Source organism: Nansenia antarctica (assembly GCF_963989245.1).
Source record: "Nansenia antarctica genome assembly, chromosome: 11".
Lineage (NCBI taxonomy): Eukaryota > Metazoa > Chordata > Actinopteri > Argentiniformes > Microstomatidae > Nansenia > Nansenia antarctica.
Genome location: NC_137681.1, coordinates 28,056,184 through 28,079,938, shown reverse-complemented (window position 1 = coordinate 28,079,938; position 23,755 = coordinate 28,056,184). Strand labels below are relative to the sequence as shown.

Below are 23,755 nucleotides of genomic sequence, written 5' to 3'. Positions count from 1 at the left end.
TCTCTGACGGTCATCCACCAACTCCACGGTGACTTTTGGAGATCTGTGAATCTGTTCACAGGCGTTACGCAAGGCATGTGTGTAACACCATAATATGTCCCCTTACATGTTCCGTTGTGTGTAACACCATAATATATCCCCCGGCGACCAGCTGTCCTTTCTTAATAAAGTAGTTTCAAATGGTGACGTCACGAACCAAATATGGTCATTGAAACGGCTTGAAACTACTTTAAGAAAGCCGGCTACACATATATACATACTATATACTATATATATGTATTATACACTTGGCGTGATGGCCTGTCCCTCCGTCGCAGAGTGAAGACGTCATCTTAAAGCGTCCCAACAGTGTGTCTGATGTCATCTTAAAGCGTCCCACCAGTGTGTCTGACAGGACTGGAGCCGCACGTTCAGATCCGACATCTAACGCTGTGAGGACAATCCTTCTTTTCCCCAAACCTGTGGCTGGACAAGATGTCTCTCAAGGTGGACCCTGAGATCAAAACGAAGGTAATCCTCTAAAGCTCTGCGGCTCCACGTATGAAGCGACGCCATGTGGAAGCTGTCAGCTAGGCTAGCGGCTAGGCTAACTGTTAGCTGGGACATGATGAAACCGATAGAAGGCCTGGTGGCAGCTCGCTATGCTAAGCTAATCTAGCCTGGAGCTGTTAGAGCCAGGCTGGTGTCCCACCGGTCAGAACCAACATGTCAGCCTGTCTCACAGCTGCACGGAGCCTCAATGAGAAGGTCGATGTTCATGTTTAGTGAATCAACTAGTTGCTTATAAAGTGACCTAACGCCTGCCTGCTACTCTATGCTCTTAAGACATTATTTTACACTATTTGCTTGCAAGAAATAAGTGAAATGAATAACAGATGAACATGAAGAGAGAAAGAGAACAGGCAGCCTCTCGCCTGGGCCCTTCTGCTCCGCACCGTAGCTGGTGAAGGCTTTAACACAGTTGACTTGGTTATTCTGGCTATTGCCAAGTTATGTAAGCGACATAGGTGCGTTGTAAATGTTTCACTGCAGTTTATTACGTGTTATGATTCTGTTTTCTTTCTACAGGTTGATGCTTTTAGAGAACGAATCACTGGAGAGGTGAGTTTCCCCCCCCCCCTTTTTTTTTTTGCATAACTGAGGTTTCAAGCTCAGGGTGGATTTTAAGGACATTTTCTAACTCCTTTATTAATGCTTTGTTCTGTTCCAGGCAGAGGACCTAGTCGCCAGCTTTTTCCCAAAGAAGTTATTGGAACTCGATCATTTCCTCAAGGTATACATGTTGAGTCCTGCTGAAGAAAACAACCTTTGATAACCTCAAACCTCAGTCGGTCTTCCCTTGCCTGCTTTATGCAGTTTGTCTAGCAATAATGTCCTTCAAGCCCCCCTTGTTGGTTGTTGTTGGTTTATAAATGTGTTGTTGGTTTATAAATGTGTTGTTGGTACTGATCCTACTTCAGCATCACATCAACCTCACAAAGGTGCTGGGTGCCGAAGCGCTAATTGAATCCAGGATGCAATGAGGAGGAATAAAGTGTGGAACTTGCTCTGTTTGTCACCAGGATCCCATGTTAAACATCTGCGATCTGAAGGAGATCCACTCACATATCCAACTCACAGTGCCAGACCCTATCCTGCTGTCTGACCTTCACGACGGACTTGAAGCGGTGAGCATCGGGAACGGACTCTAACACACACACACACACACGTTATTGGTGGTTGCATGTGCCCCTCAGTGGTAAACAGTGTGATATCGTTCTTGCAGCAAAATGCCAAAAAGAGGAAGCTGGAGGATTCAGCAGGGGAGGACAAGGGTCAGTATGCTCCTGCACCTTTCACTGAAAACACGACATTTAGCCTTTTATATTATAATGGTCATTATAATTATATTAAAATGGTACCTGATGCCTCCCACTGCTATTCCACCTCATCCAACTCATGGTCAGGACCAGACACGAAGAACAATGCCATACAAAGCCTTTCCTCCTCCTCCTCTTCCTCTGCCTACAGTGACTGGCACCAAGGTCTTCGTCATGCCTGGGGGGATGATGAAGAGTAACGCCAAGCTGGTGGACCTGATAGAGAAGGTCAAACCTGAGATTAGGACACTCATCGAGAAATGTAATACGGTTAGTACCTCCTCCTAATGAGAGAATAATAATAATACGTTTTATTTATGGGTGCCTTTCAAGGCTCTCAAGAACACCTTACAAGACAGTGTAAAACCACATATCAAAACATTAAAATCAACAAAGCGAAATGAGATGAAAACAGCAAAATCAGATATAACAACAAACAAATTCAGGAGATCAAACCAAGTAAAGCGGGGTACACACAAGGATTTTGAAAATCTTAACTGATTTCTTATCTGAGACAGACCGCACACATGAAGATAAAAAGTATTGGATTGAACAGCCTTGATCGTATTGTGTGTGGTGTGCGCCGATTTTTCCATTTCAGCACCCCACAGACATAAAGATTTTCGTTAAGACAGACTCCAGACTCTCTAGAGCAGGGGTGCTCACACTTTTTGGAACCAAGATCTACTTTTCAAGTAGCCAGTCTGCCAAGATCTACCAGTCTAGTTTCAACATCGCAAACGTACATGCACGTACTACACACACACACACACACACAGTTCCCAGCCTGCATAGTAAACTCACAATACACTTTCCCTCTCTCTGTCACACAGCCACAGGAGAAGACCATCACAAACCCTCCCTCTTTGCTATTCTCGCTCACACACATTCACACACACACACACACACACACACACACACACACACACATTTGCCAGTCTGCATAGGGAGCCATAGCACAAACCCTCCCTCTCTCTCCCCCTCTCTCCCCCTCTCTCTCCCTCTCTCTCTCTCTCACTCTCTTACACACACACACACTCACTTTCTCTCACTCACACACTGACAGCCAGTCTGCAGTACCATAGCCAACTACTGATCCAACAAACAGAAAAGTAAACCAGATACAAAACAGGTAGTTCCCTAGTTTGAAAGGAGGAAATAAATGCATTTCTCTACCTTAGTGGGAGACCTGGCACTGGGAGGAGGCAGCTAGTTTCTAATAGTCAGGGCTGTAGGAGCTGGTTGCAAGGTGTCATCAGCCACTGTGGATCTGTCATCGAAAAGGCAATCTGCAGCCTCGAGAAACTTTTACAATTTCACAATTTCGCCGTCTTTGAATGACTTCTTGTGTTTAACAGGAACGTGACTGACGCGATAAGAAGCTATCGTTGCAGCCGTACGTTTTCGCTCTTTTGCCACATTTCCCTTCTTCGAAATAGCCATCGTAGATTTGCTGATCAGACAGACGCATTTCCAATATCACATCGTGTAAAAAAGTCCTCCTCCCATTCTGGATGGAAGTTATACGTTATTGGTTTCTTACTTGGTCCAGCTTCCCCACTCATTTGTATAGCCTTTATTTAGTATTACCGTATTTTCCGCACTATAAGGCGCACCGGATTATAAGGCGCACCTTCAATGAATGGCCTATTTTAGAATTGTTTTCATATACAAGGCGCACCGGATTATAAGGCGCACTGTCGTTTTTTTTTTTTGACTGGGGTTGCGTTATGCATCCACTAGATGGAGCTGTGCTAAAGGGAATGTCAACACAACAGTCAAATAAAGTCAAACTTTATTAAGCGTTCTTAAACGTTGTTCAACGTTCAAACGTTGTTCAAACGTTAATGTGCATATTAACAATATTAACAATAACATATTAACAATATTAACAATATCTCCCAAACAATATAACAAGTTCACTCTTCTCCCAAACGTGGAGGGGAACGTTTCTTTGTCTTTGTAGACCTCAAGCTTCACATTCCAAAGGCATGGGTGTTCTACAATGACATGGAGACATAACAATATTAACAATAACATATTAACAATATTAACAATATCTCCCAGCCTTGTTCTGTAAGGCGATCAACTTCTCCAGTATCGATTTAATTGAGTCGTCACTTACAAGCGAGTTCGTTTAATCTCAACGAGACGTTCTTGATATCACTTCTTAAGATGATATGATCCAATCAAATATTAGGCACCACTACTGAACTGTTCATTAAGATAATATTTATTCAAGCACATCAGCAAGCAATAATAGTTCATTTCCATGGAAAAGAGTATTTTCTAGTTTCACCTCTGCAGGCCTATCTCAGCTAGCCATCAACAAGTTAACTGCAGTGGCTCCACTAAAACAAGAGTCCCTCTCACCTCCGTACATAGTCCTTTATACAATTCATCAAACATTTTGGGCTGGGTGATGCCCCCCCCCTCTATCTGGTAGTTTTCCAAGTGTCAGCACAAATCCGTTGCAGCTGCAGAAAGTCTTCTCGTTAGCGTTGGCCTTCAATTCTTCTCTTGTGTGGGTGCGAGAGTGTATGTATGTTATCAGCTTGAGTGTCCTGCTAGCGTCTCGTTCCCATGGTGATATCGTACTTTGTATGAGCAGAGCATTGTGTCAGTGTCCTTATCAGAATGTCTTGTTATCAGAATGTCTTGTGAAAACACAACTATTGAAGTTTACACAGTAATATTAGGATTCGATTTACAAGTTAGAAGAATAGACTTATCATTAATCATTAGTTATGAAAGTACAGAAAAATAGAATATTATAACAGCAGGTGTAAAATGGTTGTTAGCACATAGGTAAAAATAAGTAATTTACAGGCAGTTTGAATCATAAAACGTTCTTTTAGTCAGGAGCTTGTATTTCTTCTTGTCGCTCAAAAACAGAACCTCTCTTTTGGCTTTGCGTGACCTTCCTATTGTTCTCAACTGACCGCATTCACATATTATTTAAATGAGCACATAGTACATGATTTATCACTTCTAGTTATTTTAATACAAATTCCCAACAGTTCACTCTTCTCCCAAACGTGGAGGGGAACTTTTCTTTGTCTTTGTAGACCTCAAGCTTCACATTCCAAAGGCATGGGTGTTCTACAATGACATGGAGACAGAGGGATGAGATGTTCATTAATTCAATTCAGTCAAACATTCAAACTTTATTTCAGTAAACACGTAGTAAAAGAAACAGTCTGATACCACTAAATCAAACGTTAGTGCATAACTCAACATTGTTCAGTTATGTATAACACGTAAAGCTCACTTTTTCAGTTCATTCCTCGTCCACGAATCCCTTGAATTATTCTTCTTCAGTGTCCGAATTGAACAGTTGGGTGAGTACGGCATCCATTCAGAGCACATGATAGCATAACAATAGCATAGCATTCGCGGAGATTCCAAGATGGCGGCCGTCGTTTACTGATTACCGTAATGCTGCAAGCGGTGCGGCTTTGTAGTTTACCAGTCGTACTGAAACATTTTATTATTATTAAAAAAAAAATATTGGTCATGAAATTTTTACATTTTGATCCATATATAAGGCGCACCGGATTATAAGGCGCACTGTCGTTTTTTTTTTTTTTTTTGACTTTTAAGTTCGCCTTATAGTGCGGAAAATACGGTATATAGTAAATAGTAGAAATTGGAAGGCTAACTAGGTAATTAGTCTCGCCGGTATTTTGTATTTTGGAGTTGGTGCTGTTGACTGCGCATGCGTGGTGAACCGCGTGTTAGGTGTAGGTGAAAAGATCAGATCTCAGACTGGCTTACCTGTACGTCAATCAAGTGTTTTTTTTTCCGTTTTGTTCAATGCCATGCGATCTACCCATACTACCTTTGCGATCGACCGGTCGATCGCGATCGACGTATTGGGCACCCCTGCTCTAGAGCATCGTTTCTCAACGGGGGCGTTCAGACAACATCGGGGGGCGCTGGAACAGATATTTTTAAAAGGGGGGCGTTGGGGTGTTCTTGGGGGGCGTTCGCGCATTAAGTATTTTTCTCATGAAAAACAGCTGTCAGCACAGTGTTATTACGGGTACGTTCGTAAATGCACGAACGGTCAGTTCGCTCGGACAAACCGTCTTTTCAGTCAGAGCACCCATCTCTGAGCGCTCCCAGAGCGCAGTGTTCTGAACTTGGCCGGGCTCTGTGACGCAGACACACGTAGCGCCACGCCCACATTTTTTAAAAAGTGAGAGTCAACAAGAAGATGAAGCTAAAAACTCAGCTAGCAAAGGCAGAGCTTTTGATAGTTTCCAATGTGTCTGGGTAAGCTGCATTGTAGAAGAATCTTGACAGTTCATGTACAGTGCAGAAATTGCAATACTATGCTAGTCTACGATAGAAAGAACCCCGGTTCATCCCATCTGTAATGTCATGTTTCAACCCTTGCCATCCTTTTCTTGCATAGCACCCGCAAATGAACACGGATAGGAGTGGAATAGGCTATATAACTGTAAATAGTTGATTGTCTTTGGATTTAGCCAGTTGGCAAAGATTTATGAGGAATAGGCTATTTAATTTGTGTTGCTCATCTAACAGCGATAAGGTGTTGTTTAATTTACGGTCTTGTTTAATTTCTATGAGTGTTTTCCTTGTAGGCTATGCTTGAGTGACATGTTTCAGTTTGTGGGCTTATTGTAATTGTTGGCTATAAGCGAGAGAGAATATTTCTTATGTTAGTTTTGATACTCAGTCCATGTCCCCGCTGGTGATGAGCCTGTCGTGCCAAATACTCCCTCCCTGCCTATACACACTACCCTCTGCGCTTATGCGTTCGCTTCCTTTCAATACAGCTTATTTAATTTAGTTAAAATGAGTGCTAATACCATACCACCATACCAGAACATCACAGCAGGAACAACCTATCTCAAAAAAGCGATCGTATTGTAATAAACCAGTCCGGAAAGTTCGCTGTCGCTTACCAATAATCTAACCTGGAGAAATCAGCTACAAATGTCCCTTCCCCTCGCAGGTTCATTACAGTATATTACATAAATGTATTACTGTTAAGTGTTGTTGTGGATGTTATCCCTAGTGCCATTCTGAGGTTAGCATTGCGATGTGTTCGTCTTAACGTTTACAAACTAAAATATACGATCGCTTTTTAGTGATATGTTGCTCCTCATGTGATGCCCTGGAAACGAACACATAAGCACTCTTGCTATAGGAAACCACTACTCTGCTTGCGATTGATCAGCTGTCAGCAGTGTTATTACAGGTACATTCGTAAATGCACGAACGGTCAGTTCGCTCGGGCAAACCGTCTTTTCAGTCAGAGCACCCATCTCTGAGCGGTCCCAGAGCGCAGTGCTCTGAACTTTGGAACTGTGTTAACAAAGTCTAATTAAACAATTATAAATATTAGCATCATAAAACAGTCTTTGTATTCTCTGATGTTGTCTGAGTTTGTTTAACACTCATAAACAGCATTTTTATTCACATTCTCATGGCTTTTCTGCTCTCTGGTAAACTAATGATAATGATATTCCAACTGCCCAGTTAAATCAAATCCATTATTTGGCATTCAGTGACATGCTTTTTAAATGATATAACACAGAATATTAGTCAACATTAATATTCAGGGAAGAAAAAAAGCCCATTTTTTTTGATGGGGGGCGGTAAGAGACCTGGATAATGGACAGTGGGGCGCTGGCCCAAAAAAGGTTGAGAACCACTGCTCTAGAGCATGGGTCACCAACAGGCGGCCCGCGGGCCAGATGCGGCCCACCAAAGCTTTCCATCGGGCCGCCGAATCTTCGTGTTTTTACGGGGGGGTTTTACGTTTTTTTGGGATTTTTTTTTATTAGAAAATTAGGGAAATACCGTTTAGAACATATATCATAGATTCATATAGTTCTTACAATGCAGGAGGAGTCAGACCTACCTCATTCACAAAGCTGCAGCCTTGCTTCTGGTTGGGCACTGAATAGCAGTAGCGAAGCTGAAACTAATTCCCCTCTTTTATTAAATGGAATGCGGCAGACGTAGCGCTATTCTCATGCAAGAATGAGGACAAATTCATAGCTCTCATTTAACATTTCGTTGTATTTAATTTTTTCACATAGCCTACTCATAGGCCTATTTAACATTTCGTTTTATTTAATTTTTCACTCTTTGTTGCTCTTGTTTAACATTTCGTAACATTAACAGTGACTTAAATAACTAACTTCTCAGTCAGAAAATGAAAAAGATTAACATCACTTAAATAAAAAAAATAGCATGGCAAATGATAGGCCTTCGTTGCCAGAAATGTTGTTTTCAAGTCGGTCAGTCAAACGTTCACCGCGGCATCCTGGTATCGCCTGGCATCTGTAGCCTATATCAAATAAAACGGTAATAACCAGGTCATTAAATTACACTTTAACAATGAATAAACCATGCCATTTAACATAGCAAAAATAAAATCCTATGTCTGCAATACTCACATTTTGTTAATGAGAGAACTGACATCTCCCCTCTGACGCCAACTTCTTAAAATCAGGCTGGACAGTTGTTAGGCTTATGCGCAAGCAGTCCTCCAAAGACTTGTTTGACAGGCTGTTCCTCTCATGCGTCTTGATAGCGTTCATCTTTGAGAACGCAGATTCGCACGTATAAGTTGACCCGAACATGGTGAGCACATACATAGCAAACGTCTTCAGTGTGCCATAGTCTTGGGGACAAGCCACCCAAAAAGTGCTCACGCTTTCAGCACTACGGAGAGCAGCTTTCATTTCGCTGGAGGCCTGGATGTCAACTAGTTCACTTTGAATTGCGGCTTCGTCCAGCAGCATCACCTCTTTCGCATTAGCGGAGAATTCTCCGCCTGGGCTGATCGTGAATGGGTCACGCACAAACTTGATGATATCCCTGGAAATGCCAAAGTCATCAAATCTGTGAGAGAAATTCTCCCGCAGCTGTGTGATGAAGTCCTTCATACTCTCTGTGACGTTGCTCACACCCACTGTCTTCAGTGTTTTGAAGTGCAACAACTTCCCTGATAACAAATCTGCGCGGAATAGATGCAGTTTGTTCCCAAAGGCATCAAGCCTTTCCACCATATCCAGCACAGATTTTCCTTTCCCCTGTAGTTGCAGATTTAGTGCATTTAAATGTGAAAATATGTCTGCTAAAAATGCAACGTTGCCCATGTATTCTTTGTCTTGAATGATGTGCAGGTGGCCAGCTGCTCCTTGTGATTTGCTCTGCTTCAGAAAATCCACAACCTGATCCCTGAATAGAATAGAATAGAATAGAATAGAACGTTTATTTCGCCATATAGAACCAGTAGTAGGCTACGGGATTCTTGTTATCGCTTGTCCTTGGCTTATCAGTACTGATGTCCCGATCCCACTTTTTCACTACCGATACCGATACCGATACCGATACCTGGGCTTCGGGTATCGGCGATACCGATACCGATCCGATATTTGTATAAAATTTTTGACCCCTGAATATTTTTTTTTTTTTTTTTTTTTTCCTAACACCAGGGGAGCCACCCCTCCTAAATTTCGTTGTTTGGTACCTGTACTGTAGCAATGACAATAAAGACCATTCATTCATTCATTCATTCAAATACCTCCCCAGTATATAGTCCACACCAACAACAGTTAAATTAAAGACTGCCAGTAGGGCTGGGTATCGCCACTGATTTCCCAAAACGATTCGATTCCGATTCACCAGCTCAGTGAGCTCACGATTCGATTCGATTCACGATTCGATTCGATTCGATTCCGATTCGATCTAGTTACAATATACATTTTTTGCTTGAATATGAAAGAGATTCTCAGAACTAATGCTATAAATGGTTCAAGGAACCCTATAACATGTAGCATTGTTAAACATATCAATGTTTACATTAAGAATTGACTCCAAAGCAGTTACATGAATGTACTTTTTATTGGAACATAAATGAACATCATTGACCAACATTTTGCTAATCCAAAAGGCACCCAGACATCTGACTTTAAGCCTGGTGGTGACTTGAGTGTCCCTGCCATCGCCATGTTTTTAGATTTTAGTGTTGAGACCTCTCGTTGCGTGAGATATGATAAATTCTTGTAGCGCGAGATCTCGTTGCGGGTTGAAGCTGCAAGCAAAAAAAAAAAAAAAAAAAAAGATCGATCTCGGGATTTATGAATCGATAAATCGCTCATTCAATGAAGATCGATTCAGAATCGGGAAATCGATTTTTTTAACCCAGCCCTAACTGCCAGCCTTTATTAAAGCAACAAAAATAGTACTCTGCAGTACTCAGTGACCAGTACTCAGTAACTGGTTTAAAGTTAAAACTATTTAAACAGCAGCATTCAGCATTGTAGAAAAAATAGTTATGTCTGATAAGTCTTTTTTCAAGTGTAGCCAACTAACAGTAAAAACAAAATGGCTGTAAAACACAAGTTAAATATAACTTCCCAAATAAATATGTAAAGTATTCCAAATAAATAAGAATAACAGCTGCTTTGACAATTGTAAACAAAACAACAACAAAAAACAACAACAACAACACGCACACACGTTTCTTATGTGCCGTTTCTTTGTAACAAAGCTCTTGAACATTGTTCACTCAAGCATGAGGGAGAGATTCTTCTTCAGGAAGATTAGCTTTTCAGCATTCTGTGCAGTCAACCTGTTCCTTCTGTCATCAATAATAATTGAGGCTGTGCTAAAGAGCCTCTCACTCTCTACACTTGTACAAGGAGCACAGAGAAATTTAGCTGCTGTGGCTGCCAGGGAGGGCAGTCGAGGTTGGTTGACTTTCCAGAAAAGCAAGGGATTGTCTGACCGTGGAATAGGTGCCTCACTGAGGTAGGTATGCACTTGAACTTGTACGCTTGTGGTTATCCCAGGAGCAGGTAGGCCTACTGTGCGTTCCTCCAGGATTTCATCAAAGATGTTGGCAAGGCTGCTGCTGCTGCTGCTGGTACTGGTGCCTGTCGCCTCCAACCGTGGAGTCTTGTCTGCTGGCTCAGAGGCTGTAGTTCCCTCCTCCAACACTTCCTCCATCTTCCCTACCTCTGCCATTAGTGCTGTCTTTGCAAGCCTCACACTGTCTGCATTTGTGAAGTACCTGTATAATAAAATAGCTAATATTAGTCAAATAATTTCCGTAATCAAGTTACTTGTCACACACACACACACACAGACACACAGACACACAGACACACAGACACACACACACACACACACACACACAACGTTGAATCAGATTAGGCTAAATAAAGTTAACAGAAATTCCCTTACCTGTCTTTGTACCGTGGATCAAGCAGGGTTGCAACCGAGTATAACGGTTCAGACTCCAAGTTGTCAAAACGCCTGTTGAGTGCGTCGAGGAGGGTGCTTTTCATCGTTTTAATCCCCTGGTCAGTGTCGTTTTCCCGACTGAGGACACGTCTCAGGACACACACGATGGGGATGACATCAGCTAGTGATGCCGATGAGGCACTCACCTAGGGGTGGGACGATTAGAAAATGTCATGAACAATAGCGCGAGACAAGTTCTGTGAGGATATTCGCGCGCGCTCATGTGAGGAATTGCAATTATATTACAGTAACAGTCGCTAACTTGACTGCAAAAGTAATGTAGACTAGGCTGAAAAAATAGCGCCAGACATTTGTTAAACACAGTTTATTCATAACATACTATTATGACGATTATTCAAATAATTAAAATTCTCCACGATAAAGTTATCGCGGCTGTTTTTATCGCGATTAACGATAAAAACGATAATCGTCCCATCCCTACACTCACCTCTCTTGTCATCTCCTCGAAAGGGGCCAACACCGTGACAGTCCGCTCCAACAGCCCCCACTGGTTTGCTGTTAGCGTCGCTGGCAGGTCATGTTCAGCCACATACGCCGAGAGTGACCGTTTCTGCGCGATGAGGCTTTCAATCATGTAGTGGGTGCTGTTCCACCGAGTCTGAACGTCCTGCTGCAGACGCTTAGGCGGCATATGAAGTTCTAGTTGTATGTCCTGCAGCCGTGAATATGCCAAAGGCGAGTGCTTGAAATGGCCTACCATTTTCCGCCCGTTAGCCAGTGCGTCACTCACGCTGCGCTGCGACAACAGTCCCTCATGCACAATAAGCTGCATAGTGTGCGCAAAGCATCCCAGACTCGCCACTCCAAGTTGGTCCATGCCCTTCTTCATATTTTTAGCATTGTCTCTTAAAACGACATGGACTTTGCTTTTGTTAATTTTCCATTCGAGCAGCATCTCCTCCATGGCTGCCTTAATGGAATCCCCAGTGTGTGAGCCACGGAACTCACGGGCATGCAGCACCGCTTTCTTGAAAGTAAAATCAGAGTCTATCCAGTGTGCTGTGAGACTCAACAACGACATTGGACACACGTCTGAGCTCCAAATGTCCGTTGTGAAGCTAATAGCATCGACATTCTCCAATAGTTTGGCGAGGAACTCACACACTTCATTGTGCATTTTCGGGATGGCATTTTCGGTTATATAATGCCGACTGGGCAAAGTATAACGCGGCTCTAGGTGTTCAATTAAACTCCGAAACCCCACATTCTCTACCACCGAAAGTGGTTGGTCGTCGAGCACAATAAACCGAACCAATTTCTCCGTTATTGCTTTTGCAATTTTGCTGTCTGGGGGGAGTTTCTCTCGCCTCTGCATTGACTGTAGCAATGTCTGCTGTTTCAGGGGCTTTTTCTTTGTATTTTCGTCTTTAAGACTGAAGTATTCCCACACTGCTGACATGACTCTCACAAAGCTACTAGCCAACTGTCATGCACGTGACCACTGGCGACTACTGTTGTCGTCACTTGAGCGACACGCCGGAACGGGCACGCGGATCGGGCACGCGGATCGGAGCCTTTTTTTTTCTGGTCCGATCTCCGATCCAGCATTCAGGACCAATATCGGGTCGATATCCGATCTCAGTATCGGATCGGGACATCCCTACTTATCAGTTATAATTAATTCCTCATTTCAGTTCCTAGGTTCACATCTAAACAGCATAAAGTTCACAGTCTGGTAGTTTACTATACCTGAGTTCAATGAAGCGTTCCAAGGCTTTGCCCTTACTCAGCCAGCGCACGTCACTGTGGAGTAAGAGGTCCTCGTGAATAGCTTCAGATTCCAGCACAAACTTGCGGAACAGGCGATGCTGCGTACTGGAAGTTCCTCTGATGAAGTTAATTATTTTCATTGTTTTGTCCATAACCTCTTTCAGATCCCCACTTAGTTTGGCACACAGCACGCTTTGGTGAATGAGACAGTGAAGTGCATTAATTTTGGGAGCGACATTCTTAATTCTGCTAACCAGACCCCTGTTTCTGCCGACCATGGCAGGAGCACTATCTGTGACCATTAGGTTGACTTTTTCGAATGACAAGCCATGCTTATTAAATAGCTCCTCCAATTTTCCAAAAACTATCTCACCAGTGGTATTACCTTCCAGCGGAATCAAAGCCAAAAGTTCTTCTTTGAAATCTTTCCCATCAAAATATCTGACAAAAACGCACAACTGGGAAATGTCAGTGTTGTCAGTGGACTCGTCAATAGCCAGGCATATGTGTTGTGCTTCCTTGACCCCATCAAGTACACATCGTTCGACGTCCTCTGCCAAGACGTGGACACGGCGGGCGGTAGTTGTGGAAGACAGAGGTATTTGCTTAACAGAGGCGATTATCCTGTCCATCGATTTGTCGCTGGCAAGTTCCTCCAAAACAGTGACCATGCACTCCTTAAAAACCTCAGCATCAGTAAATGGCTTGTTATGCTTGGAGAGAACCCAGACAGCCCGAAGAGATGCACTAGTTGCCCTCTCTTGTTCAGTTGACGTTCTGCTAATAATTCCACTAGCATGTCCATATGCAGCTTTTAAGCTCGCAATCTTTCTGTGACGGGCCTCTGACTTTTCAGGGTATGACTCTCTGAAGGCTGCATGCCTTGTGTAATTGTGACGGCGAATATTGTATTCTTTTTTCTACAGCTACCGTTTCATTGCAGATGAGGCATACAGGTTTTGTGTTATAAAAAGTGGGCAAGATGAATGCATACTTTTCAGTCCATTCCTCATTAAAGCTGCGGTTTTCCACGTCAATTTTACGTTTCAGCTTCTTTGAGAGTGACATTTTGTCTGTCCTCACAATTGTGTTCGGAGCCGTTGGTTAGACAGATAGCTACAATTACCAAAGGCAATGAATAAGAACTGCAGGTGGAACACTAGTCAGAACAATCATTGAAAATTAGGTATGAAGTGAAGCCAAAATATCTCGATTGCCCCCTGGTGGCTGGTTGGATAATAGGTGTCAGGAGTCTGTTCACACTGATAATAGGCTAATAATCATTAATAACATTAATTTAGTAAGAAAATGAAAATATTAAACAGTAATATGCTAATAGTACTATATACAATAGTATGCCTAAATAAAAGAATTATATATATATATATATATATATATATATATATATACTGTATATATGTGTGGTGGCCTGGGAAAACCCTTCACATGGTGGCATTTTGACATTTTCATTTTTTTATATTTCCATAAATTAGAAGTTCTCAGCTATTCATAACTGGTTGAATGACTGAGAGAGCCCTTTATTTTAAAAAGTTATGAGCATTTTAATGTATAATGTCAAAAAAAGTGGAAGATGATAAATGCTGCCCCCATGCTGCCCCGACTCCTTTCTCCTCCGGGTCGGGGGAGGAGCCTATGCAGATCAGCCGGTCGCGTTTGTCTGCTTGTGATGCAGACAAACTACCCACCACAAAAACATAAAAATAAGGACTTTCTCTTTTGTTTTCTTAAAATGTTTATTCACCATAATGTAGTATGGAGTTCAAAGTACTAGAATACCACATAATATCAAAATCGCGATTTCCATCTATTTTTGCTCTTTGCCACAAACGAACGCCAGCGACATCCGACGGGTTTTCCCAGGCCACCACACATATATATATATATATATTAAAGTCCGGCCCCCACAGTGTATGCTTTGAAAAATTCTGGCACTTGGACAAATATAGTTGGTGACCCCTGCTCTAGAGTCTCGTTCCCCAAGCCAGAAATCTCGCGTGAACCCATCCTTTTAATATTGCCGTTAAATTACAAAATAATTAAATTAAGATTATATAACGATTAAAGCACTTTGAGCCGCAACATTTGCAGGAAAAGCGCTATACAAATAAAGCTATTATTATCTAACGTAGTACCCTGACTGACCTGTACGAGGCAACCATGTGCGACAGGGCAAATAAAGTGCCTAATAACGAAAAGAAGTCAGCTCGCTTCTTGATTGGCTACATTCCATCCACGTCATAGTCGGACTCGCGAGCAGGGTTGCCAGATGGGAATGACATTTTCCACCCTAACCACAGTCTAAAACCGCTAATTTCACCCAAAAATCTGGCAACCCTAGGATTTCTGGTCGTAAGTATTGAACACATTTGACATTTACGATTGCCGGCCACAACCATTTTCCGAGCAGGTTGTAGGGAGAGATTGACTCTTAACACACCTCACACCACAGGATTTTGTTATAGGAAAATCTTTAGAGCCATCTGATAATCGGCCGTTTTCTGTCCTTGGTCGGAAGGGGGAAAATCAGGCCAGATAATCCTTGTGTGTACCCCGCTTAAGCCATTGTGAAAAGGTGTGTTTTAAGACAGGATTTGAAAGTGGTGAGTGTCAATATTGCGTAAGTTGGGTGGCAGAGAGTTCCAGAGGCGGGGAGCAGAACGGCTGAAGGCTCTAGATCCCATAGTAGTTAGGCGGGCTGAAGGGATGACAAGTTGGTTGGCAGAGGAGATCTGAGACTACGGGAGGGAGTGTGAGTAAGAAGGAGTTCAGAGAGATATAAAGGTGCTAGGTTATGGAGAGCCTTAAAGGTGAGAAGGAGAATCTTAAAGTGAATACGGAATTTGATGGGGAGCCAATGAAGTTGTTGGAGAACTGGAGTGATATGGTGAATGGAGGGAGTTCTAGTGATGATGCGTGCAGCTGAGTTCTGCAGCTGAGAATAACAATCTTTTTCTCGTTCACCAGGTCAAAATGTGGGTTCAGCTGCTTATCCCCAGAATAGAAGATGGCAACAACTTCGGAGTATCAATTCAGGTGCAGTTACCTCTCCTGCTCCCGCAGTTTACCTTCCCTGTTCTTCAGCGACAGTTTCTGACAACATTCTACCGTTCCAGTATTGGAACGAAGAGCCCAGAACATCAGCTTTCTATGTGTTGTTTCTAGAACAGTTCCTCTGACGTGTTGTTTCTAGAACAGTTCCTCTGACGTGGGCTTTGGTTTCTACAGGAGGAGACGGTAGCTGAACTCAGAACAGTTGAAGGGGAGGCAGCGTCTTACCTCGACCAGATATCCAGGTACCTGCTGTTAATGCTGCTTTATTCTCCTTCAGCACCTTTCCACACCACGCGTCATTACAGCGCCAAAACAACAAACAAACAAACAAACAAAAACAGACATCATTCCTCACATGGGTTCATCGTCAGAGTACACACACACACACACACACACACGGCCCCACCGAAAAATGAGGGTCTCTCTCAGTGGTCCCTGAGTTGAAATAAAGATGTTGACTTATTGACAGTATTTCTCTCTCTCTCTCTCTCTCTATCTCTCTCTCTCTCTCTTTATAGATACTACATCACAAGAGCAAAGTTGGTGTCCAAAATAGCGAAATACCCACATGTGGTAAGTGTGCAAAAACTATGCTGTGTGCTCGTGTCACTCACTTCCTGTTTCTGTGTCACTCATTTCCTGTTTCTGTGTCCCTACGCAGGAAGACTACAGGCGCACAGTGACAGAGATCGATGAGAAGGAGTACATCAGTCTGAAGATCATAGTCTCAGAGCTGAGAAATCAATACGTGAGTCAATAATCACATTGTATATTCACATTCTAACATCCACACTTTTAGAGGCCGTGGCCTATATGCAAGAAGGCAATGTCATTATGCCTTCGTTGTGTCCTGTTAAACACTGTAGTTTCCCTCAACAGATATTTCAAGCCACATGTTTATACATATACCGAAATAGACCTTTTAGTTCTGTGCAGGTATCTGTTATCTTTCCTTAATGACTGAACCTTTTGGATAGATCCGGTTTATTGACTAGAATCAAATAGAGCTGCCGCATATCTTTAATCTTTCCCTCTGACAGGTAACATTACATATCTGATCTCTCCCTCTGACAGGTAACATTACACGATATGATCCTGAAGAACATTGAGAAGATCAAGCGGCCTCGGAGCAGTAACGCAGAGGCACTTTACTGAGAGTAGCCCAGTCATCATCTCCTCCCTCCCTTTCTCTCCTCCCTCCCTCCATCCTTCTCTCCTCCCTCCTACAGCACCCCCCTCCCTCCCTCCCTTTCTCTCCTCCCTCCCCTTTCTCTCCTCCCTCCCCTTTCTCTCCTCCCTCCCCTTTCTCTCCTCCCTCCCCTTTCTCTCCTCCCTCCCTTTCTCTCCTCCCTCCCTTTCTCTCCTCCCTCCCCTTTCTCTCCTCCCTCCCCTTTCTCTCCTCCCTCCCTTTCTCTCCTCCCTCCCCTTTCTCTCCTCCCTCCCCTTTCTCTCCTCCCTCCCCTTTCTCTCCTCCCTCCCTTTCTCTCCTCCCTCCCTCCCTTTCTCTCCTCCCTCCCCTTTCTCTCCTCCCTCCCCTTTCTCTCCTCCCTCCCTCCCTTTCTCTCCTCCCTCCCCTTTCTCTCCTCCCTCCCCTTTCTCTCCTCCCTCCCCTTTCTCTCCTCCCTCCCCTTTCTCTCCTCCCTCTGTCCCAGGTGGAATACTCTGAAAATGCCCCCCCTCCTTCAAGTCACCACTGATCTGATAGCGGACGGTTGGTGAAAGAAAGAAATGTGTGATGTCAGATCAGTCACTACTGTACTTAAAAGGAAGGAAGGAAGGACGGGCGCATTTTGAAAGTGTTGGAACGAGGCCTCTCCTTGCCATGCTGTTGAGGTAGCTGTAGCCCTGAGCCTGGGCCTGACAGAGTAGAAAGCTAGGCCATCGCAAGCCCGACCCAACAGATCCAATCAGCACAATCCAGCAACCACAACAACAACAACCATATCCTCGGTGGAAGCACGCGTGTTTTTTTTCTTTTGTTTGAATTGTAAAATATAATTGTCATTGTTTTAAACCGTTTGATGAAGTCATTAAGGAATCTCTCGGCCAATGTGAGAGACGTCTAGGAAGAGGGGGAAAAAAAGCGCTTATGTATTTTTTAAATGTAATTAAAAACCATTTTGTCCATGGATCTCCTGCTTATCTTTTGTGAAGTTACTTATGATGACTTTCCTTCAATTCGAGGGGGGTAATTCCATCAACGTCGCTAAAGGAAAATCCAGGCTTATTTTGAGAAGTTTAGAGAGATTTATCTAAAACAAGACTGGATTTTCCCTTTAGCGGCGTTGATGGAAGGAGAGTTGTTTCCATGTGTTTCAAGCGACTGCGTTATTGAATGTCTTCTTTGGCTGTACCTGGACACAAGGCATGCAGACAGCCTTTGTAATTTCATTGTTACAGATAGTGGTACACATTACGTTTGCAATGCCTGTCTTGATTTTATTCTGGATATCGTGCAGTTCTACAAAGAAACAAGATTTGTATTCATTACCTGAGGATGATATCAGACATTTCAGTGATAGGATTGTTGTCAGGTGAATTTAGTCATGACGAGCTGTCATCATTTTCCAAAGTATCTTGTTTCAAGGGACTTTTACTGAATAAAAGTTTTTTACAAAACATCTGGAATGGTTTCACTCCTCAATACTGTTGAACCCCTTTGCTAGCAGGGATAATGCAGTCTGACTGTTTGCTAGCAGGGATAATGCAGTCTGACTGTTTGCTAGCAGGGATAATGCAGTCTGACTGTTTCCTAGCAGGGATAATGCAGTCTGACTGTTTGCTAGCAGGGATAATGCAGTCTGACTGTTTGCTAGCAGGGATAATGCAGTCTGACTGTTTGCTAGCAGCAGTAACGTGCAGTGAGGTCATTGGCTGGGTAGGCAGTGAGCTATTAAAAAAAATAATGCGAGTAACGCAGCAGCCAGACTTCAAATGGCATAGCGCATACTATAAAGGCAATCAAATAGCCCTTATATCTTTTAACGCAGGCTCAAAACTCACTTCTTCAAGAAGTAGGCCTACTACCAGAATCCTCCCTCTTAAGCACCTATTGTATTGTTAGTTTGCTATTCTTCTCTATGCTATTGCTATATTGCTATACTGTATTTTTTGTTTGCTATTCTTCATTTTGCCTTAAAAAAGCAGTACACTCCTACGTTAAATGCAATTATTGTAAGTCGCTTTGAATAAAAGCGTCGGATAAATGACTGTAATGTAATGTAGGCTAATATACTATACTATAAAGTCAATCACATAGCCCATATATACTATACTATCAAATAGCTGGTCAAAAATGTCAAATGTATTGTTATCTCATAACTACATATAGCGTAGCGCAACAGCCTGTATGGCATTGCCTACATTCACCTGCATCTCAACAGGATTTACAGCAGCACCAGGGGAGCCACCCCTCCTAAATTTCGTTGTTTGGTACCTGTACTGTAGCAATGACAAATAAAGTCCATTCCATTCCAAAACAGCTCAATGACAATATAAATTCACCTGCATCAACAACACAACCGGCACGCAGTAGCATTTAGGACCTTTATGTTCTCTCTTAGAGCTTTCAACTATGACGTTGACTACATTTCTCATGTTTAACATCCAGTGTGTCATGGAGACACATGTTGTGTTGTCGTTGAAATATACACAGTAATTGGCGCCCTGAGCTGCATCAACGTGTCATCACTGGTCTAATTTCTCGGGTCTAATTGTTGTCCAATCAGATCCGTACTCGAGCGATCTCAGCCAAGGGGATGACGCTGGTCAGCCCGCTGCAGCTCATCCTGTTCACCTCCAAGAAGATCACCTCCACCGGAGACGTCACCGAGCTGGATGACTGGTCAGTGGCTTTTTAACTGGTGCAATCCTGGAATGGATAGTTTTTTACCCTGCCAATATTTGACATACATTAGATTAGATTAGATTCAACTTTATTGTCATTGCAGAGTACAAGTACCAGACAACAAAAGGCAGTTTAGCATCTAACCAGAAGTGCAAATTGTGACAGTGCAAAACTTGATATTGTAGACAAAATAGGATATGTATAGTTATGGGGGGGCGGGGGGTTGTTCATTGGAGTGTGTGTGTGTGTGTGTGTGTGTGTGGGGGGGGGGGGGGGGGGGGGGGCGGCTTTTCTGATCAAACATGAATATCCTCACGGTCAAGCATGGACAGGCTTAGACCATTTATGATAACAACATTTTTACAATTATATTTATCTCTTACTAATATTTATGTCTGTCAGGATGTTTATTTGATGGTATTCCCTGTCATGCCATGTACTTGTAACAGGTCTTACAGGACTCTTCTGTAAAACAGACTCAGGTCTCAGTCAGATCTTCCTGTACAGATAAAGGATCAATCAAATCCAATAATAAGCTTCCTCCTCCCAGGATCAAGCTGCAGGTTCCCCACGGGGTGTCTGGGGGCATCGCGGCGCTGCGGGCCGGCATGGAGGCCCTGGTGGTGGAGGTCAGCAAAGACCCTGAGTACATCAGGCAGCTGGACCCCACCAACGAGCGCCTGCTCAACCTCATACGGCAGATCTCCAAGCCCTCGGCCGCAGGGCTGAACCTCATGGCCAACAACGCACGGTACGACCAGATGACCACCACACGTGGTCGGCGTAGAGTTCCTTCTCAGCTCTCTGGGAATAGGCAATTATGATAGGCCCTGTGTTGAAACAACCCAGTGTAGATCTGTAGGCATTAAGATCGGTAGGTAGGTTGCTGGAGAAATACACTGGTAAAAAAAACAAAAGACTACCCCCCCCCCCAAACCAACCCCACGCACACTACAATAATAAATATATTCGGACTACTTGCATTGTATTGTATTGTATTTTGCCCTGATGAATCCACTGTAGTACGACTGGTACTACTATCACTTTATTACTTTATTAGTACTTACTATATCACTTATTATTACTGTTCTTTATTATTGTGATCTGCTGCAATATAATGTTGAGGAAGCAAAGCCAAAGAATGTTACTCTTGTGTACTTGTACACTGGGATGTAACAAAAGCGATTGTGATTCTGATCTGAGGTATCGGTGAGGAGCTTACGGTTGTTTCTGAGGCAGGGCTATAGTCTGATAAACCCCCGCAGGCCAGCCAGACATAGTGTATGAAATGGCAATAATGGATTAGCAGCGTCTTCTGTGTAGATGATCAACATTGGCTCTAAAACCAGCCTAGAACAGGGGGGCGGGAATGTCTTGTCTGGAGTTAAGTGATGTCATGTTCAGTAGTGTAGTATGTGTCTGTTATGAGTACAGGAAATAACCGATTTCTCTCTGTCTCTCTCCTTTACTCTATGTCTCTGTATTTCTCTGTCTGTCCTTCTCTATCTGTCTCCCTCCCTCCCTCCAGGTTTGGAGATAGCCCACAACCTCCTAAGATGGCGAGGTTTGACGGCGGCGGTGGTGGTGGGGGGTACAGAGGTCGGGGAGGAGGTTACCAGGGTGGAGGAGGCGGGTACAGGGGAGGTGGAGGATACAGGGGTGGAGGTGGTTACGGTGGGGGAGGAGGATACAGAGGAGGAGGAGGTTATGGTGGAGGAGGAGGAGGAGGATACGGTGGAGGTGGAGGTGGTGGTGGTGGTGGTGGTGGTGGTGGTGGTTACAGAGGAGGCAACAGGGGCGGGTGGTGAGGGTGAGGGGTGGGTGTTAGTCGAAGTAGGTCTCATGTCCTGTTTGTAAGGCGTCACATTAACTGATTCTTCTGTGTTGGTTATTAGGACATTTCAGTCATGTAGGGAAGTTTTATTTACTTCCTATTCAAAATGTTCATAACTTTATTGTCCCGTAGATGAGGACATTTATACTGTACCATGTCAGAACATATTGAGCATCAAGACATTTATTAAAATCCCAAAATATTGTCATGAACTATATTCTCTAGACTTTTTAGAGTCGAGACTAGATGTCTTTTTGTATATTATGTTAAATTTGATTTCATGTCATCTTGTGGGCCTGGCCAGAGTGGGGTACTAACTCAAAGACCAGGTCTGCTGCCATTAGAAGATTCTGTTGATTAAAAATGGTTTTTTCCAACCACTACCTGTTGTCTGTTAATGATGTTTGGTGTGCACAATGAAAGAGCCACGAGGAATTTTAACAGTATTATTTTAATGTAAATATTTTTACTACAATGCTTGTTATGGAGCCAGTGCAAATCACAAAACAATCTGTCTAAAGTTATAGTGTGTGGTTATATGAAACGTGACAATATTAAGCGAACTGTAAAGTGAACTGTACGTAGGGTGCAACAAACACAGTTAGCACAGCAGTTCTCGAGTCAAGTACCGCTGTAGGCCGACATCTCCCAAGGTGTTGGCGTCCAGCTCGTTGGCGTGGAACTCCAGGCCGAGCTTCTGCAGGGTCTTGGAGAGGTGGTCCGACTCCCCCTCTCTCTGGTCCCCGCCGGCCATCTGGCCCAGCTCCTCCTGGCTGGCCTTGTACAGGCTGTCCGGGACCAGGAGGGTCACCCCGTAGCCGCTGTTGTCGTGGATGTGGTTGTTGCACAGCTTCAGCTGGGGCTGAGGGAGGACCTGGGGTCGCGGGGAGGAGGTCCGTCAGAACAGGACGTTATTGATCATCGACTGACATAGGATCGATTTTGTTGACTTTTAAGAACACGACTCCTCAGGTCCTCTTTGTACTCCACTCATGTCTTACTGAGGACACGCTGGTGGAGATCTAGGTTCCTCATATGTGACAGCGGCTGGTGAAGTCGGCAACCGACCAAATGTTTTATGCTGAATTTTTTTTGATGAATTTCAACATTGTTGAAAATCAATGACACACTCGCTCGTCAGGCCAAAATACTGCAATGCAATGGATTCGGTGAGTAATCCCCACTACTCTACACATATACTAGGTAGTAGTAGGGACTACTCACTGAATCCATTGCATTGCAATATTTTGGCTTGACTAGCGAGCGTTGTTATGTATGTGGGACTGCGCCTTTAAGAGGCACCGGAAGTTAGTGGGGTTACCCCGGTTGAAATGTGTTGTTGGAGTGCAAGATGGCGATGTGTGGAGATAATAAAGTGATGACTGTTATCCAAGGTGTGGACAGTTATTAATCATAACATTGGCGACGAGGATTATGGATTCTCTACTCTCACCTCTTCCCCCGTTCCTCGCCCTGCCGGGCGATCCACCGGTCCCGTGGATTCGCTGGTGTGAGTCCTTCGAAACATTCATAGTAGCCGCCGGGTTGGCCGGTGCTAGTGACCAACGAAGAAAAGCCCTGCTGATTCACTCACTGGGCAGCGAGGGACAGCGGATTTTTCGGACTCTCGGACCCGCTCCGAGATACGCGGACTGTGTGACACTGCTCAATGGACATTTTGCTGCTCCACAGAATGTAATGCTCCGGCGGATAATGTTTCGCCAACGTCGGCAGCAGACGGGTGAGTCTATCCACCATTACGTGCCTGATCTGAGGGGACTAGCCAGCCTCTGTAAATTTGGGGTGCTGGAAGACAAACTGATACGGGATCAGCTGGCTGAACACACTAATAACTCAAAGCTCAGAGACAAGTTGTTAATGATGCCAGACGACCTAACTTTAGCTAAAGCTGTGGATTTAGCATTCCAGCTCGAGTCAGCAGCAGCCTTGAAGTCACAGCTAGCGCCCACCTCCAGCTCTTTTCCCCCCAGACCCATGCTACTAACTCAAATGGTGGCACCGCCCACGGAGCCTTCCGAGTCCGGTTTCCCAGAGGACGGCCTCGATGTGAACTTTGCTGCACGCCAGGGTACGACAACACGCCGGGCCTGTGGTAAT

General features: G+C 43.8%; 2 protein-coding genes across 2 annotated transcripts in view; one reads left to right on the top strand and one right to left on the bottom strand.

Annotated features, from left to right (window-relative positions):
• Positions 1–375: 375 nt before the first annotated feature.
• On the top strand, positions 376–18,087 carry LOC308167687 (proteasome activator complex subunit 3-like). Its single transcript, XM_080542125.1, has 11 exons — positions 376–510; positions 1,069–1,101; positions 1,211–1,273; positions 1,563–1,667; positions 1,766–1,814; positions 2,011–2,129; positions 15,870–15,938; positions 16,131–16,198; positions 16,475–16,529; positions 16,618–16,704; positions 17,031–18,087. The coding sequence occupies exons 1-11, from the start codon at positions 475–477 to the stop codon at positions 17,109–17,111; spliced, it is 765 nt and encodes a 254-aa protein (XP_080398251.1). The 5' UTR covers positions 376–474; the 3' UTR covers positions 17,112–18,087.
• A 4,151-nt stretch (positions 18,088–22,238) lies between these two features.
• Positions 22,239–23,755, bottom strand: part of LOC308168072 (testicular spindle-associated protein SHCBP1L-like) — a gene marked incomplete at both ends in the record, with an annotated part of 79,914 nt that continues 78,397 nt past the window's right edge. Inside the window, one exon of the mRNA XM_080542548.1 lies at positions 22,239–22,511. Coding sequence (XP_080398674.1) covers positions 22,239–22,511 — 273 coding nt within the window. The remainder of the gene's footprint in view (positions 22,512–23,755) is intronic.

What these genes read in the sequence shown, in the direction of transcription:
- LOC308167687 (XM_080542125.1), top strand. Translation starts at nt 475, where the DNA reads ATGTCTCTCAAGGTGGACCCTGAGATCAAAACGAAG. An exon ending in GAGAACGAATCACTGGAGAG is followed by an intron (nt 1,102 to 1,210) that starts GTGAGTTTCCCC and finishes GTTCTGTTCCAG; the next exon opens with GCAGAGGACCTAGTCGCCAG. An exon ending in TAGCGAAATACCCACATGTG is followed by an intron (nt 16,530 to 16,617) that starts GTAAGTGTGCAA and finishes GTCCCTACGCAG; the next exon opens with GAAGACTACAGGCGCACAGT.